General features: G+C 40.1%; 1 protein-coding gene across 6 annotated transcripts in view; it reads left to right on the top strand.

The window, feature by feature from the left end:
• The first annotated feature begins 420 nt into the window (after nt 1-420).
• Nucleotides 421-14,447, top strand: part of GRIA4 (glutamate ionotropic receptor AMPA type subunit 4) — a 217,182-nt gene continuing 203,155 nt past the window's right edge. For 2 of the 6 annotated variants that reach the window (XM_038154846.1, XM_038154853.1), the window contains exons 1-2: nt 422-975; nt 2,105-2,263. In XM_038154846.1, coding sequence (XP_038010774.1) covers nt 888-975; nt 2,105-2,263 — 247 coding nt within the window. In that variant the 5' untranslated portion in view covers nt 422-887. Of the gene's footprint in view, nt 976-2,104; nt 2,264-14,447 lie in introns of all 6 variants that reach the window. The other 4 variants (XR_005259076.1, XM_038154836.1, XM_038154861.1 and 1 more) reach the window with 3 other exon arrangements.

Genomic DNA, 14,447 nt, shown 5'->3' on the forward strand with positions numbered 1-14,447 from the left:
GCCGCTGCTCCCGGCGGAGCGGAGCGCCCCCGCGGGGAGGGGGGACACGCCTGCCCCGCCGCGTCCCCGCTCCGCAGCCGCTCAGCGCACGCACACCCGCCCGGCCACCTTCATTAATAATAACGGGTACTTAATAGCAGCAGCCCCAGTGATGGGCTGCAGAGGACGAGCCTCCCGCGCCCAGCCCGGGGCACTGTCCTTGCCGGCCGCACTGCCGCAGCGCAAAGTTCAGCGATGCTGCGCGCCCGCGGATGGGCGAGCGGCAGGGGTGAGGGGAGCGGGAAAAAAAAAAAAAAAAAGGCACACACAAAAAAAAAAAAAAAAAAAAAAAAAAAAAACCAAAATTAAAAATAAAGGCAAAGGGCGCTCCTGCGGGCGGCGCGGGCGGGCTCCGCGGCGCGTTGCGGGGCGGAGCGGGGCGCGCACGGCGGCGGTGCGGGCGGCGGGGGGGGGCGCACGGCGCATGTCCGCCCGCGCCGCGCCGCGCCTCCGCCAGACGCTGCCCCCCGCCGCCAAACTCACCACCATCTTCTGCATGTGCAACATTTGCAGCCGGACACACTCCGCTCCCCGGCGATGGAGACTGCGGGAAAAATCCGCCGCGGCGGCATGGCTTGCTGAAGCGGCAGCCGGGAGAGAGGCAGGGCGCGAGCGGGAGAGGATAGCGAACAAATTCTAAAACCAAACCATCAGAAAAAAAAAAAAAAAAAAGAAAAAGAGAAAAAAAAAGAAAAAGGAGGAAACCTCTCTTTTTCTTCCCCTTCCCTTTTTTTAATTTTTTTTTTTTTATTCCTGGTTTTGTGTGTATCCTCCTCGCCCTCGATGCCTCTTTGAGCAGCATCCAGCGAGCGAGCGGGAGAAGGCGAGACAGAGAGGCAGAAGAGAAGATGAGGATAATTTGCAGACAGCTTGTCTTGTTGTTTTCTGGCTTTTGGGGACTAGCAATGGGAGCTTTTCCTAGCAGCGTGCAAATAGGTAAGCGCTGCATTGGGCTGCGTGCATGTGTCCAGGGGTTCAATCCTTTGCGAAGTGAGTTGGAAAGGAGGCTCTGAAGGCAGTTTTTGCAGATTTCTCCTCCAGCACCATCCCATTTCCGTGCCTGCACGAATCATCCTCGTGTTTCTGTATATGTGCCTCCGTGTGTCAGTGTGTGTAAATATTTCTGTGTGCGTTCGCGTGCGGGAAGGAGGGTGCTTATCTTGTGCAGAACTCCTTCCAGCCCCGGGTGTGCGGTATCGGCAGGGCAGGAAGGGGCTCGGGGCAGATGCCCCTTGGCTGCTTTAGCCCCCTCCGACTCCCCTTGCATTAGCCTGACTCTCGAAGGAATGGCGAGTCCTGAGCACCGGAGGTTGCGGTAGCCGGCGGGAATGGGGCGGTAAAAGGCTACACCGTCCTTCGTTCCTCTCTGTAGTTGGAAAGTTTAAGGTTTTGTAAGTGTGTCCCTGTAGTCCTGTGCCCCATCCTCACCCCTTTCTCATCGCCTCCTGCTTCCCTCCTTTCGGACGTGTTTGGGATGGGACGCAGCTATCTGAATTCTTTCCAGCTCAGCTCCATCACTGCATCATTTCTTGTGGACTTGTAAAGATGCTGCTAATAAGGCTAGCTGCTCCCTGCCTGCACATGGCTGCAGAGGAGCAAAGTTCATTATCTTCCTCTTCAGTGTGGATTATCCTACGCCGAGTTGGTATTCCCTTTTTTTAATCCAGAAAGCATCGTTCCGCTTAATCAGCCCGCCACTTAATGTGAGAGGCTGTTGAGCAGCTGATTTACCAGTGTGTTCAGTATCAGGGAGATGGAGGCTAAACACTTTAAAAGGTCACTGTAATCATGACAAATCTGGGTATTTATGTATGAAAGGCTGAAAACCGAGAAGTCAGAAAAGAAGCATGAATGCATCAGGGAGGTTAAAATCGATTGAGGACGGTGATTTAAAGGCAGTGGTTGTGATTATGAATACGATTAGTTCCTTATCCATTAAAGTCTTAGGACTTGCCTTACTGTGCAGCTTTGGGAGAGACAGTTGCTCGGTTTTACAAGACAATAAGTGGCTTGCAAATGATTTACCCAGCTGCTTTTGCTTTTTTTTTTTTTCTGTTTTTTGTAGGTGGTCTCTTCATCAGGAACACAGATCAGGAATACACTGCTTTTCGATTAGCAATCTTTCTTCATAACACCAGCCCCAATGCATCCGAAGCACCTTTTAATTTGGTTCCTCATGTAGACAACATTGAAACAGCTAACAGCTTCGCTGTAACAAATGCCTGTAAGTAAACATGCCACTGATCCGACCACCTTACGGGTAAATTGCAGTGGAAAGAACAGGAAAGCACATCGTTATCTTGTATTATAAATGTATCAGGAAGTCTGTCTTCAGTACAGATAGCCTTTGCAAAAGAGCAAAAGGGGCAGCAGTCCTGGTTAGTTCCCTAGGGGAGCAAAATCCCCTCTCCTGCCTTCTGCTGACTAACCTAATGTGACATTTACTTTAGTAAAAAAGTAAACTGCAGTATTACTGTAGTTTCTTGCTTCTTTGTTTCTATGGAGATGAATTTTGTTGTTGTAAAGAAAAATTATGAATGTCTCAATAAGTGCATAAACCCCACACTTTTGTTTGCTTCTGTGCATGCTGTGCCTTGTGTGCCTATTTGAAAATATATGATAATGTTTGCGCTCCCAAATGCTTTTCTAATGGCTGGAAAGGAGACAGGGAAGCAGTGGTGTGCAGGATAATATATCTGAGTTGCTTGACGCTGCAGTTGATCTGGTGATGTCACTTGAGGCAGCCCTGCTCTTATATTCTAGGTTGTAAATGTCTCTTACCATTTCGTAATGCATACATCCTGTGGATATGTCTCTATGCATCCATACATTGGTGCCAAATCAAGTTAGTATCTGAGCTACTTGATTTCACAGACCACCTCAACTGGAACAAATATTCTCGTCCTACTATATATTTTATAAACACACACACACCCACATACACACAGATGCACATACACAATGAGAGGAAGACAGAGCAAGAAATGCCCTTAACAAATGAGGTAACATTTATTTTCTTTAATTTCTATTTTGAAAAAAAAAGTGACGTATAATTAGCTGAACTTGCTACATTTCAGTCGCCCCAGGTCCTTTCCAGTGGTTAAAACATGTACTAAATATGCCTAATGTCTGAGAGGGGCAAAGCATTATTTCTGTTTATTTTTGTGTATGTCTGGCTTCTTAAGAGGAATTCATGTTATTATGTAAGACAGTGGTGTACAGTGGGGCAAAACTGAAGACTGTAGCAGCTTTACTACTTTGATGCTCATATTTCAGGACTCTATAGGTTTTCCTCTGTAGCTCTTAAGTTTTCGAATCCCTCCTCTTCATTCAAGAGTGAATTGCCTCTGGAAGTAGATGCTCTAAGCGACATTGCTGAGCGAGTTTAAAATAGAAACATACTGGAGACTGTCTTAGTGTTCATCATGGCTTTAAAATATGTGCTGTGTTTCTCTTCACTTTCTCACTGTGCCATCTCTGTGGCACTTTTTAATATGTAAACATACAATATGTTGTGCAGTTCTCATGAATAATTTATTGCATGATTGCTAAATTTATTTATACTAGTCTTTGCTACTTCAAGTTTCAGATGACCTTGCCACCTTGTTTAAGAGGAAAAGCTTCTGAGCTGCCAAAATGGCTCCATTCATTTTATGCAGGAAAGAGTGATGTCCCATAAAGCGTGAATTCTGTATTCAGCAATGTATTAGTTGTGTTTAGCGTGGAAATCAGTATCAAATACCATAAAGTAAAAACATTTCAAAAGATGTTTTGAAACCAGAAGGAATCAGGTCTGTGCAGGTGTAGTACATTGAGAATATACTACAGTTCATGTAAACTTTTGCAAGCACTGATAATATTTATTCCATGGAGACCAATGACACAGTAACATTTTTAAACTTAAATTTTTGGCAAATGGGATGGGACTTAATTTTTTGGGACTAAATTTTTTTGTGTACTAAAATCAGTAATTTTAGGTGAAGTCAATTATTCTAGATTCTGCCTAAGCATCTAGGTTTGACAATTTCTCAGGCTATTGATACATTTTGGATTAAGGATATTGCTTAGTCTTTCCATTTGAATGTTAGTCAATTAATTCTGATTTGCACAAATTTAAAATTGTCTAAAATTGGAACACTTTTTTGTGTAAAACTAAACCCCTTAGATTCAAAAAGTGTTTGCCCAAACCTTTGCTCATTTACACTATTTGCAGCAGGTTCTTCTCTCATTCCAACCACCTTATGCTATTTTTGCCTTATATTTAACTGAGGAACACCTCTCCCATTATGTTTGCTGTCATTTATAGAAATAGTGATTCATAACCTGATCCTTTTTTTTCCTCTTTAAGCTGAACCCAGTTTTGGTTCCAAAGTATTTAATAGCTTTAGAAATGACGAATCCTTGTAGTAGGGGGGGAGGCCGAGAAGAAAGGGAAAATTAAATTTATATGCTTATGTGTGTGTATGCTCATGAAATTCTGTACATCTGTATTAAATAGAAGTAATCCTGTAGGCCTTATTATGTTTCTACTTGCCACTTAAATGCACATGTATTTTTGCATTAGTCCAAGTTTGCATTTATTTCATGTTTTGCAGTCTTGTGCCAATAATCTGACCCCTTCTTCTTTTTAAAAACATTTTATTACTGATGAATATTTTTTAAACAACAGATATTCTCCTAATGAAATGTAAGCAAACCAGCTGACAACTGAATGAACATATCTCATGTTCCTTAAGCTAAATGCGAGCAGAGTCCTGCAAAAATCAATTGTCTGATAGCTGGAGGACACTGGCTTCCATGTGATTGAATTTCCTGGCTTGACAGAGGCTTCTAAAGCGCAGATGTGTGAGTTTTTCTAACCTAATTAAAGAAAACCCCACCATCAGCTCTGAATTAAGTGATTTCATGGTAATATGAAATGAAAACTCTTTGCTGAACTGCCGTGAAACAGTGGGTTTGGACCTTGCTGTTTGTGTAGAAATTACTCAGAGCACATGTCCCCAAATATACAGTACAAAAGCCTGAGAGCTGCTGGACCGAGATGAATATTCATGTGAGTTCAAGCATAAAGCTCTGAGACATTACCAGTTTCCTCTGTTTCTGTTTCCATTTGCTGCAGAGGTTAGTTGTGAAGATTCAGGGCCTGACCCTTTTGCATGTGTCAGGGACAGTAGACAGATTATTCCAAAGGATTATGGATGGCATACTAGCAGGTAACCCACTGCAACGCTGGAAAAAACTTTAATTTTTTTTTTTCTTTTCACTAGGTAAAAAAACATACATCAAAATGTTCACCCAGGAGTACTTTTGGGGCTGGAAAAATTTTGTGTATTCAATGTCATAGCTGATTTCTAATGGTTATTTTATACATTTTTGTTTTCTTCAAACAGGCCTAGAATATTAGTATTTTTATTTGAAATCTTGAATGCATGTGAAACAGGTTGCCTTAGCAGATAGAATTTGTTGCGAGTTATCAAAATTGATCTTATCTATATCACTTTGGAGATTTCAGTCCTTTTTCTTTTCCCTTCACATTTGCCTGTTTTATTTAAACTCTGTTCATTTCTTTTGCACTACATACATTATTCAGAGAATCCCTCTTACTGACAGAACTGAAATTATTCAAAAACATGAATAGTACAAGATTCTTACTCATCAGAACACAATACACCAGAGCTGAAACATTTGTCTATTGGCATACATTGGTTTGCCACTTATAAGCAAGAAATTCTGCTCATGATTAGAAATCTACCTGCATTCACTTTGATTTCAGATGTTGGAGCAATACATTGATTTTTGGAGAGGATTGTATATATTTATTCTTTAGCTGAACGCAAAATAATTTTCTTCCCTCTGTGCACCATCTATATTAGTATATCTCAGCAACGCAGTCAACATTAAACATGCTTGAGTACTTAATAGAGGTAGTGCTATGATATTACAAAGAACTATTTGCCTTTCAGCTCTTGTCTTGTGGTTCAGCTCTTGTCCTGTGGTTGAGAATTTTTCTGTTGAAATTTGAAGAATCCTTAATCTGTAGCAGCTTGCAGTCCTTGCACAGAATTAGGCTAAAGGGGATGAAGAGAGATTGATTCCAATCTTTCATTAGTGTTTTATACTAAAAGTAAAGCTTTTCTCTTTAAGTCCTTTTGACTTCATGTGTATTCTGAAATGAATATATACCTATATATGAGTAATTTAGGGAAAATGAGATGCTTCTTCCTCTTTTGCACAGTTCCGTTCTTACTAGATTTTAATTCCAGTAGAGGCAAACCTCCCAAAGCATAATCTTGTTTATGTGCCACATGGATGAGAAGAAAAGCCTACTGGAATTAAAAATTTTGCATCTCGGAATAACTTTTCTCTTTCTGCAGGAGTTAGTGTCTTTGACTCTTGTGCCCTCTAGATTTATGTGGGGTTGATGACCTGAAACTGGAGGGCCTGATTCTGCCTCACTAGTGGGAATGAAGTTTCTGGGGAAGATCTACTGAGTTCAAAGGCAGCCCTGAGGTCAGACAGGAGCCTCCCTTGTCACCCTCACCTCTCTGTGTGTTTTTCTCTGAGCTTGGGCATGCTCCTGAGGGGAGAAGGGATTTTGGAGTTAACTTTCTGCTGAGAACTCCAGAAAACTGAGGAAATAAACTCACACATAGTATTGCCCTTGTATTGTGACTGTCATTTTACCTACAGGAGTTTCAACTTTGATTTCCTCAGCTGCATCATAATGGGATTTTCATTAAATTTGGTTATTAATTCTGCTTTATAATTACAACTCAATTTAGCAATAGAAGCGTAACCTTGGTTGAATAATCAGTGTCATTTAAAAACATGATGTTCTTTATTTAGAAAGTGAGGTTTCATACAGCTGAATGGTGTTTAGCTATCAAGAGCAGTGCAGTATTCCCAAGGATGCGGTTTGGAGTGTGTTGGGAGTTATCATATAGTCAGGTTTTAACTGCAAAAGCAAATAGTGTACCAGTTGGCTAGAAAGATGGAACTGGATTAAATTGTACCCTTCTAAGATAGGTTCAATTACAAAAATCCTTTTGAAGTGAGTGTTTTGCTTTAATACGTAGAATTTATCTCAAGCTAGACTCCAATTATTGAAAACAATTTTTCTTAACATTTTTTATTATTAGCACTTGCTGATGGAATAAAAGAACGTGTGTGTACTTGGGTGTCATTTGCCATAAGAAGGATTCTGTGTATTTTTTTTTTGAAATAACATCCATATTCAAAGAGTTTCATAGCTCTAAATGTGTAATGTCTAAATATTTGTAAATAGCCATACAATAGAGAGAAGATCAACTGCCAATATCTCCAGTCCATCATAGTCTGGTTTTAATTTTCAGGGTTATTGTTGGGAAAATAAATGATGGGCCTTTGCTGACATACAGTCAGATTTCTACCCTGGAAATCCAGAACATTCATTTCTCTGGCATTTCTCCTGGCATGTTACTGGACTGACTAAAACTTTAAAATCAACAATTTTTTAGTAGCCTATAGAAATAAGTTAATGTGCCTTTCAGAGGATTAAAAAGAAAGACTGTTCCTTCATTCCTTTTGCAGAAGGCAAAGCAGCGCAGTACTTCTTGTGTAGGACAAAGCAATTAAACAAGTAAATTAAATTGATTAACTCCAGCTTTATCATTGTGATCTAAGTTTGTATGCTAGTCAAAATAAGTAATGCATTTCATTTTTAGGTCTTGATTCTTTTGAGACTTGCTTGTTCATGAGAGGGGAAGACGTCTGCTTTGATTTCTTAATGGTTTTAGATCCTACAATGAATTGTGCAATTCCGGATTGTGGGCAGGTGAAGTTCTTTGGATTTAAACATGTTGGACCAAATAATCATTTCTCATAGCTCCTATTCCTTAATATATGACTGATTAAGAGTATGAAATGTGTACTAGTGCAAAAGTGAAGATGTCCCTATGATTGCACCAGCGTAATTATAGGGAAAATTGGCCTGTTCTCTAGATTTCCATTCCTCTGGACACTTAGCTTGAGGTAAAGATTTTGGACTAGTACAGCACCAAGTCTGCTTCTGCAACTGGGGTGGGCACACCAAAGTTATGTGGTAGGACACAAAGTCAAACTACATAATTTATTCCTGTGTAAATCAAAAATTGTTCTGAATTTTGGAAAATAAATTTACTCAAAAGTATCTGATCACAGTGTCTTGTTTTGAAATTTTTGCATTGTTTTACTACTAATAATTTTCTCAGATGTTTTAACATCTTCCTCTATCTAGTATAGGTTCTTACATAGATTTTTGGTTGTTGCTATGGTTTACAAAGATCCTACTGGCTTTTATCAAAGTTGATGTGGATTCAGTTGTTTGTCAATGCAGTTACATCTTGAATTATCTCAAAATTCTATATTAGTGATGTCTCCTTTCAGGCACCCAAGTTCAAATAGAAAGGCTACCCTTCATTTTGGTACTCAGAGACATTTTAGAATTTTCCAGAGTCCTTAGCAGCACCTGCCTTCCTCTTGGGAACTGCTTATGGCTGAGCACGTGGGACAATCTGTCCTCCTCTGTGCAGTAATGCATGGGGCAAGTGTCTTCTGTCGGTGCTGCTACTTCCTTGTGAGGATGGTGTTTCTTCCCTACTCTTTTTCCCATAGTCTAGATGAAGTCTGCCTGACTTGTACAAATAATTGCAGGTGCCATGTGGTGAGAAGATGGAACCAGAGTGACACGTACCCATCATCCTTGTCCTGGCAATGCATTGGAAAGACCCAGCTCATCCTTCCTCTTCACCAGTTCCTCCAGAGCTGACTGTAGATAAGGTTTATGTTGGACTCAACTGGAAATATCCAGATACTTACAATAAAGCTACTGTAATGGCTGGATTTTGACCAGCTATGCTAGCATTAACAAACTCCAATGCAAACACTGGCCCTTGTCCTGCAGGTTTTTCTCCCCCAGACAGAGCTGTTTGTGATTTAAATAGGGGCTCTACCTGAGCAGTGATTGCAGTTTGGAACCTCTTAAAAAGAAGGAGTAGTAGGAATCCACTTTATTTGCAAGGGGAATATGTTCTCATTTTTCATCTCATAGCTCAAATTTTTAAACTTACTAAATTGCTTAACTCCTGTTATTTTTAAAAACCAAAATGTTTAGCAATTGGACCCCTGGTACATAATTGCCTGTTTACAAAGAAAGTCAGTTGGGCTACTGTTTCCTTGTGTTCCACAGGCTACTTCAGTATTGTATTTATATGCAGCAATTGCTCCTGGAGCACGCAGGCTTGTGCAGTACCTTTCACTATATTCATGACCAACATGCAGTTTTGTTTTCCTGTAAATACAAATACAGCCCAAGAGAAAGAAAAAGTACTTACACTTTTCACTAGATTATTTATTAGACTATTTGTGAGGAAAGGCTTTAAACACATTTTGAAGATGTATTAAAATACATAATTATTTAACTACTCATAGCAGCTCTCTGTTTCTCGCTTTCAGACCCTCTGTGGGGTAGATCCTTTCTGCATGCACACTCTTCCTTCTGTGCTGTATTTTCATAATGAACTTTTAAACCCATAAAAATGCAGCTTCATTTTTTATTTGCTTCATTTTCTTATTTTTTATTTTATGTTCTTGATGTAAAGTTCAGATATGCCTAGTAAATATCCATCAAATTTTACGAAAGTTCACAAATAGAGAGTTAATTGCTGAAATGATTGAAACCTTTATGCTTTGCTTGCCACAGCTTTCAGGGATACGGAATTTACATCTTCACATTGTGGCGTAAAGATGATGCATATGTTAGTATTAGAAATTATCACTCAAAATAATTAGGAATTATTAGCATTTTTGTTAATTTCTTTCTCAGGTATGTGGTATGCTTTTTTGATTATCGTCAAGGTCCCCTTCCAACCCAAACCATTCCATGATTTCTTTTTGTTAGAGATTTCACTAATGTCACCATGTCAGGGTCAGATCTGTTTTCCCAGTGGGAAAAGCGATTCATGTAATAGGTATTAAAGGTAGAAACAGCAGAAAGAGAGAAAATTCTTGTAGAAAAGAAAGTACAAAATGTAGCATATTATTTCTCCCCAAAAGCTTCCCGTGCTACTTTAATATTCCTGATGTTCAGTAGAGGTGTTTCATGCTACTAGTTAAAGTGAGATATGGATCTGGATGATGCTGTGTTAAGGTCTGGAAAACACTGAGTATAAGGGAGAAAGATTTTATCAAACACAGATACATTCATGTAAAATTCAAGAGAGAAAGTTATAATAATTTTTAAGTAGCATGTGGCTATCAATAAATAGAGCTCTCTGTTTTCTCACCTAAGTTGATGGGGGGAAAAGAGAAGAAAGTTTTCCAGACCCTCAGTCTCAACAGAGTAGTGTAGGATGTTCTTTCAATGATTTCCTCCAGGTTTTCTGTATGGATCTATCCTGGATAAGTTTGCTAATAAAGGCCTTCAGCTTTGGTAATTCCCTTTCATTTAAATTGAGAAGAGTGTTTAAGAGTGGACTTTTCAAAAACACTGCAGCTGGAAGGATAATTCCCTTCAAAAATCAATAGTCATGGGTTCTTGGCTCACTCAGGAGTTTTTCTCACTTCCCCTCCAAGTAGAAAGCACAAGCCAAGTAAAAAGCTAGGTTTTGGGGCTGTTTCCACACCCTGGTAACACTGTCTCTGAATCTAGCTGTTTGTGTGTCCTCCAACTGAGAGCTGGTCAGGGGTTTTTCTTTCTCAGGTCCTTTGTTAAAAAATCAGTATCTTTGGTGAGCTTTTCTCAGGTGGTAAAAGCAGCAGAGTAATACTGTATAATATGTTGTTATGTAGATTAATTAATAATTAGAGTTACTGTATGGAGGCACAAAGAAATATTCAAGAAAAAGGGCGTAAGAGGTGTAGAGGTGTATTGGGAGGACCTTCATTGGCATTTGCTGCAGGACTACGTAGATCCCATCAAAGTGTGTGTCTGGAGGGTCAGGTGTGGTGCTGAATGGAAGTGATTCAAGTTAGAAGTCCTTACAGATGATGCAGGAAGGATGTGAGAGCAGTCTGGGGGAGGAAATGTTGACTGATGGCTATGAGCATCATTGCTTCAACAAAGAAAAAGTAAAGGTCATCAAGTGAATGAGGGTGTGGATAGTATGCAATAATGTCCACAGATTAAGGCTAGGTGGGAACATTTTGGTCACTCAGTGGGACCATCAAGATGCTTGTCAGCCAGCCTCAATACCTTTATCCAACTGTAATTTTTTTCCCAAATAAATCCAGTCTTGAAGACAGAAAAAACTCAGGTAAATTGTCATGTCATCAACACTTCATTGGGATATGCCACCCAGTGTCTTTATCTGTGTTGAATGTAGAAGCCATAAAGAGTAGGAAAGGAAAAAGTCTCCTGGGTTTATTGTTGGCTTTTACTTTAGAGCGATACCATAATCAGCATGATTTTCATCCAGTTTTCAGAGTTGTGCAGCTCCCAGAATCCCTAAGGTTTATTCTGGATGGTTGGAACTGTGTCTTGCCAGCACACACGCATGGTTTAGGTATGGCAAGACATCTAAGGACTTATTGAGGCCTTTTTCAAGTTCCCTTGAAAAATGCTTAAGGTGGACACAAATAGTAGGGCTTTTTCCCCTCTCATAAAAAAAAAAAAAACTCAAAAACCAAAACATCTCCTAACCCCAGCAGGGACTGTGGCTTGAAGCAACAGCAATATAAGCTTGGTAAATGTGTTCCAGAACCCTTAAGTACATTTTTGCTAACAAATGTATGCTAATTGCCAGTATTTGTATTCAAAGACTCATCTACCTAAAAATACAACTTAATGGTCATATGTGTTACATATATTTCACTTTCTATGAGCCACAAAGGATGTGAATCTATTACTGCTTTCTCCTGGAGGCTTTGGGCTGTTAGCTTAAGATATCAAGAGTTATGAATTTAGCTTTGGAAATCCCCAGTTTCATCTGCTTTGTATGTCAGACAAGATTGCAGCCTGAACACAAACATGATGATGAATGAGATTTAAAACACAAGAATTTTGCAGAAAGCAAAAGATTGAATAAAAGAATACAAGAAGTGCTCCCATAGCTGTCTTTGATGATCTGTTGCAGTGTTCTGAATAGCAGATGTATATGGAAAGAATAAAAAAGGACAAACCCTTTCTTTCCTGATACTATTAAGTCACTAAAGCAGGGACAAGTAGTAACAGAAGACCTCAGCAATTAATTATTGTTGTAGTAATAGCTGTATTTACAATGTTCTGTTTACTCCATCTATTAAATGCTTTGCTTAAATTATTTATTATTCAGTTATTATTGAAATCAGCTGGAAAATGTAAAGGTCTTTTCAGATAACTCAGAAAAACAACAGGCACAGTTAATGCAAATGCATGTGTGCGGCAGATAATTGACAAGGTTTCGGCAGGTGCTGCGTGGGATGATTTGGAGCCCAGGTGGGAGGTGGGTCTGCCCTGCTTCTTCAGGCACCTTTGCAGACTCAGAAATGAGAGATTACCCAGAGTAAGGACTTCAATTTAGAATTTGAGATCTTGCCCCTGATGTTGCTCTTTGCCCTCTGTGGACACCCAGCTGGGTGGAAGAAGGGCTTCAAGATACATCAGGAGCTGTGTATTAAGGAAACACCATTGTTTGGTATTGGAGAAAGAGGATTCAGAGAGTAGAGAATGGACTGACATGGAGCATGGAGCACTACTTGCTGCATGGGGAATGTTCTGCTTCTGAAAACAGCTGAAAGGTGAGGCTGGTGCTTGTGAACCAGGCATTATAGTGGGTGTGAGCTGACATGACTTTGAAAAGTTTTAAGGTGAACATTTGGTTGTGCCAAGCTGAAAACGTAGTACAGAGGGGGAAGTAACACCTCTACCAGACATCCAGTGAAGCACAGGAGGAGTTATGGAATAGCACAAGATTAAAAAATGCTCTTCCAAGAGACACAGAGAAAATTCTGTTTGCTTCCATCAGCTATGTCCTTCTCTCTTCTCTTCTTCTGGTTTTTATTGTTACATGCCCCAGCTTTACATGACAAAATGGGAGCAGTGTTCAAGAAGCATCACCAGTGGAAGCAGTTGACATGGTGCTTCCAATGCTCTGCACCACTCAAGAGGATCCAGGCTTCCCAGAACCAAAGTCATAATGTCCCTATCCTACCCCACAGCGAGGGACAGGCTGTTGTGCTTCTGGGTTCAGCATCAGAAGCCACAGCAGCTTATTAGCTCCTGTAATGTATTGATTGCAGATAACTGTCAGCTTAACTACTGCAGGGAAAGGAAGGAAAGGGAAAGAGCATAAAACATTTGATTCTTGGTCACAAACAAAAACGAAATTGCATCCTTATATGACCTCAGAAAAACTCTGCCTGTTTTCATCTCTGTCTTACTCCTCCAAGTAAGACTTGGACTTCAACATGGTCAACACTTTGAGGGAGTGGTGGTGCTGTATCACAAAAAAACAGTTCATGCAGATGAATTGGATTGCTTCCCTCCATTCTTTTCTGGGTCTCTTAACTGATGTTGAAGGACTACTGTTTTTTTAGTTTCCTGATGAAAGGACCAGAAAGGCCATCATTCGTTCGGTTACTGTTTATGGTGGGAATCTCTTGTTCTTCAGAACAGGTGGCAGAAACCAGAGCTTCACAACTTAATCACGTTTTCTTTGTCAGCCTTTCACATACTATGCTAAACGGGAGACTAGCAGAGAATTCTTTGAGCAATTACAATAAGAGGATAATAATAATTTTTGCAGTTCCTTGCCCTTATATAGTGTCTGTGAAATTAAAATGAGATCCAGCATAATGTTAGCCATTTGAAAAGGTGTGGAGGATATCCCCTTTCAGGAGCATCACCTTGAGAAACTGCTCTCCAGGGCCTCACCTTCCTGCTACCTTGTATTTTATATGGTAAAGCAGGGCTGTACTGCCACGTTCCTATTCACGTCCGTGAGCAATTGACTGCACAAATGAAGTCATGAAAGAGAATGTGAATGAGAGGAATCGGCACCATAAAGAAGTTTTTTTTCCTCTTGTGCCTATAAAAGAAGTCTTTTTCCTCTTGTGCCCATAAAGGACAGGAGAACATTAAAGGATAATCTCACCAGTTCAGAGGGAGCTTGCTTACATAAGATATTTTCCGTTCTTGACTGCACATCATGTAGGTCTTAGAAGTACTAGTTAAGAGAGTGAAGTGTGAGCCACCAAAAATGTAACACACAGGTATAGCTTTAAGCCTGTTGATTTCTTAAAAGATGTGCATTACAATAATGTACTGCCTTCCCGTCTGGGAAAGCATTGTCTGCAAACTGTTGGATTATTGGCACAGTACGTTAGCAGTTTCTAACTACTGAAATAAAATCCCTCAGAGCCTTTTCTTGGCCTCAATAAAAGTGTTTCACATTTAACTAAAATTATAAGGTTCA

The sequence above is a fragment of the Motacilla alba genome, chromosome 1, assembly GCF_015832195.1.
Source record: "Motacilla alba alba isolate MOTALB_02 chromosome 1, Motacilla_alba_V1.0_pri, whole genome shotgun sequence".
NCBI lineage: Eukaryota > Metazoa > Chordata > Aves > Passeriformes > Motacillidae > Motacilla > Motacilla alba.